General features: G+C 38.0%; 1 protein-coding gene across 1 annotated transcript in view; it reads right to left on the bottom strand.

The window, feature by feature from the left end:
- The window catches only part of fbn1 (fibrillin 1), an 82,522-nt gene that overhangs the window by 36,504 nt on the left and 43,766 nt on the right, over positions 1-2,252 (bottom strand). Inside the window, 3 exon segments of the mRNA XM_016518610.1 lie at positions 92-217; positions 1,080-1,205; positions 1,307-1,429. Of these exon segments, the coding sequence (XP_016374096.1) occupies positions 92-217; positions 1,080-1,205; positions 1,307-1,429 (375 nt within the window).

Genomic DNA, 2,252 nt, shown 5'->3' on the forward strand with positions numbered 1-2,252 from the left:
GTGTCTGTGTGTGTGTGTGTGTGTGTGTGTGTGTGTGTGAGTGTGTCTGTGTCTGTGTCTGTGTGTGTGTGTGTGTGTGTGTGTGTCTCACCTGTACAGCCGGTTGTCCCTTTCCTGACAGAGAAGCCGAGGTCACAGTGACAGATGAACGAGCCCTTGGTGTTTTCACACTTCCCGCTCAGACAGATGTTTGGATTCAGCTCACATTCATTCACATCTGACACACACACACACACACACACACAGAATAAAGTTACACAGAAGTAAAAAAAAGAGACATTTGACATTTAACATAGTACTGAGTAAGTACCTTATTTCTAGTTTTAACGTGAAATAAGCATGAATTAACATCTCGTGCCTCGTGTAATCGCACCATCAGTGTTTCGCTCGTGGAAAGATGTGATTAAAACAGCTTGTAAACAAAATGTCACGCAGGCAAGTCATCAGTGTCCACAGCTCGTTATTTGCTAGAGAAATAAAGTCTAGAGAAGAGCATTTCGTGAAATATTAGACTATATAGCTACTCATTATATTTTACTTGATGTCTTAATCATTTAATGTATATTTAAATAAATCTTTAATGAAACAAGTTATGACAGCCACTGTGTAAATGATAATATTTCAACAACAAATAGAAATTGTATAATTTAGAAGTTAATTTAAAAACTGCACTGAGTGCAATTTACATGTTTGCATACAATTTTTTTATTTATTTGAGTGGTTATTATAGTTAAAAATAAATAGTAATTAAATTTAAGTTTGGACTCTGTTGTTAATTCTAACCTTATAGCAATGTAAACGGGCTCCCTATAGTTTAGAGCAGAAGCTGAGGTAGGTTTTTATAGATTTTTTCTGAATTTGTTCAGTAAAACATTGTTTAATTAAAAAAATATATATTTACAGTATATATAAAAAAAGAAGGCCTGTGTTATGGTGTGCACACAGTGCTCCAGTCTATTTCAGACACAGTACATGTTCAAATAACCATGCTAGCATTTGTGTGATGAATGCTGATGCTCTCCTGTCCTCAGCCTCATTATGAAAGAATGAATGAATGAGTGAAAGAGTGTGTGATTTACCCAGACATGATTTCATATCCTCAGACGACATGTAGCCGTCGAAACACAGGCACTGGAATTCCCCGGGGATGTTGGTGCACTGACCGCCGTGACAGATGTCAGGACTGTCCTCACACTCATCGATATCTACACACACACACACACACACCAGAGGCCAGAGGTCAGAGGTCAGCACAGCTTGAGTGTGTGTGTGTGTGTGTGTGTGTAATGTGCAGTGTGTGTGTGACCTGTGCAGCTCCTGAGGTCAGGCATTAGGGCGTAACCGCGGCGACAGCTGCACTCATAACTTCCCTCTGAATTGGTGCAGAACGTCTCACAGCCGCCGTTCTCAATGGTGCATTCATCGATATCTGAAACACACGCACACACACACACACACACACACACACACACACACAAACACACACACACACACACACAAACACACACAAACACACACGTCACTGACTGCGTTTACATGCATCAGATTCTGTTTAAAGTCCATACTTGGCCCCTCAGTAATACCGTATTGGCCCGATTATAAGACGACCCCCCCTTTTTCCAGATGTACCTTTTGAAAAAAGGCTTTTTTATAAGACGACCGCGTTTTTACAGATGTATTTCCAAGAAAAAAATATGGTCTTATATTCGGGACACTACGGTATTATGCATCCAGACGTGGGAATATTCCAGTATATGGCTGCTGTATGTTGATCTGCATGTGTGTTTCCTTTCCTGGGAGATTCCCAATGCTGCCACTGGTTATATACTGTACATACACTACCGGTCAAAAGTTTGGGATCAGTAAGACTTGTAATGTGTTTTAAATAAGTCTCTTCTGCTCATCAAGGCTGCATTTATTTGATCAGAAATACAGAAAAAAACAGTAATCTTGCAAAATGTTATTACAATATAAAATAATGGTTTCTATTTTAATATCTGTTAAACTGTAATTTATTTCTGTGATGCACAGCTGAATTTCCAGCATCATTACTCCAGAATAAAGTGTCACATGATCCTTCAGAAATCATTCTAATATGCTGATTTATTATTAGAATTATCAACAGTTGTGCTGCCAAATATTTTTTTTGGAAACTGCGATATTTTTTCAGGATTCTTTGATGAATGAAAAGTTAAAAAGAACAGCATTTATTCAAAATATAAATCTTTTCTAACAATATAAATCTTTGCTAT

This window comes from Sinocyclocheilus rhinocerous, unplaced genomic scaffold, assembly GCF_001515625.1.
Source record: "Sinocyclocheilus rhinocerous isolate Xijiao unplaced genomic scaffold, SAMN03320098_v1.1 scaffold1093, whole genome shotgun sequence".
Lineage (NCBI taxonomy): Eukaryota > Metazoa > Chordata > Actinopteri > Cypriniformes > Cyprinidae > Sinocyclocheilus > Sinocyclocheilus rhinocerous.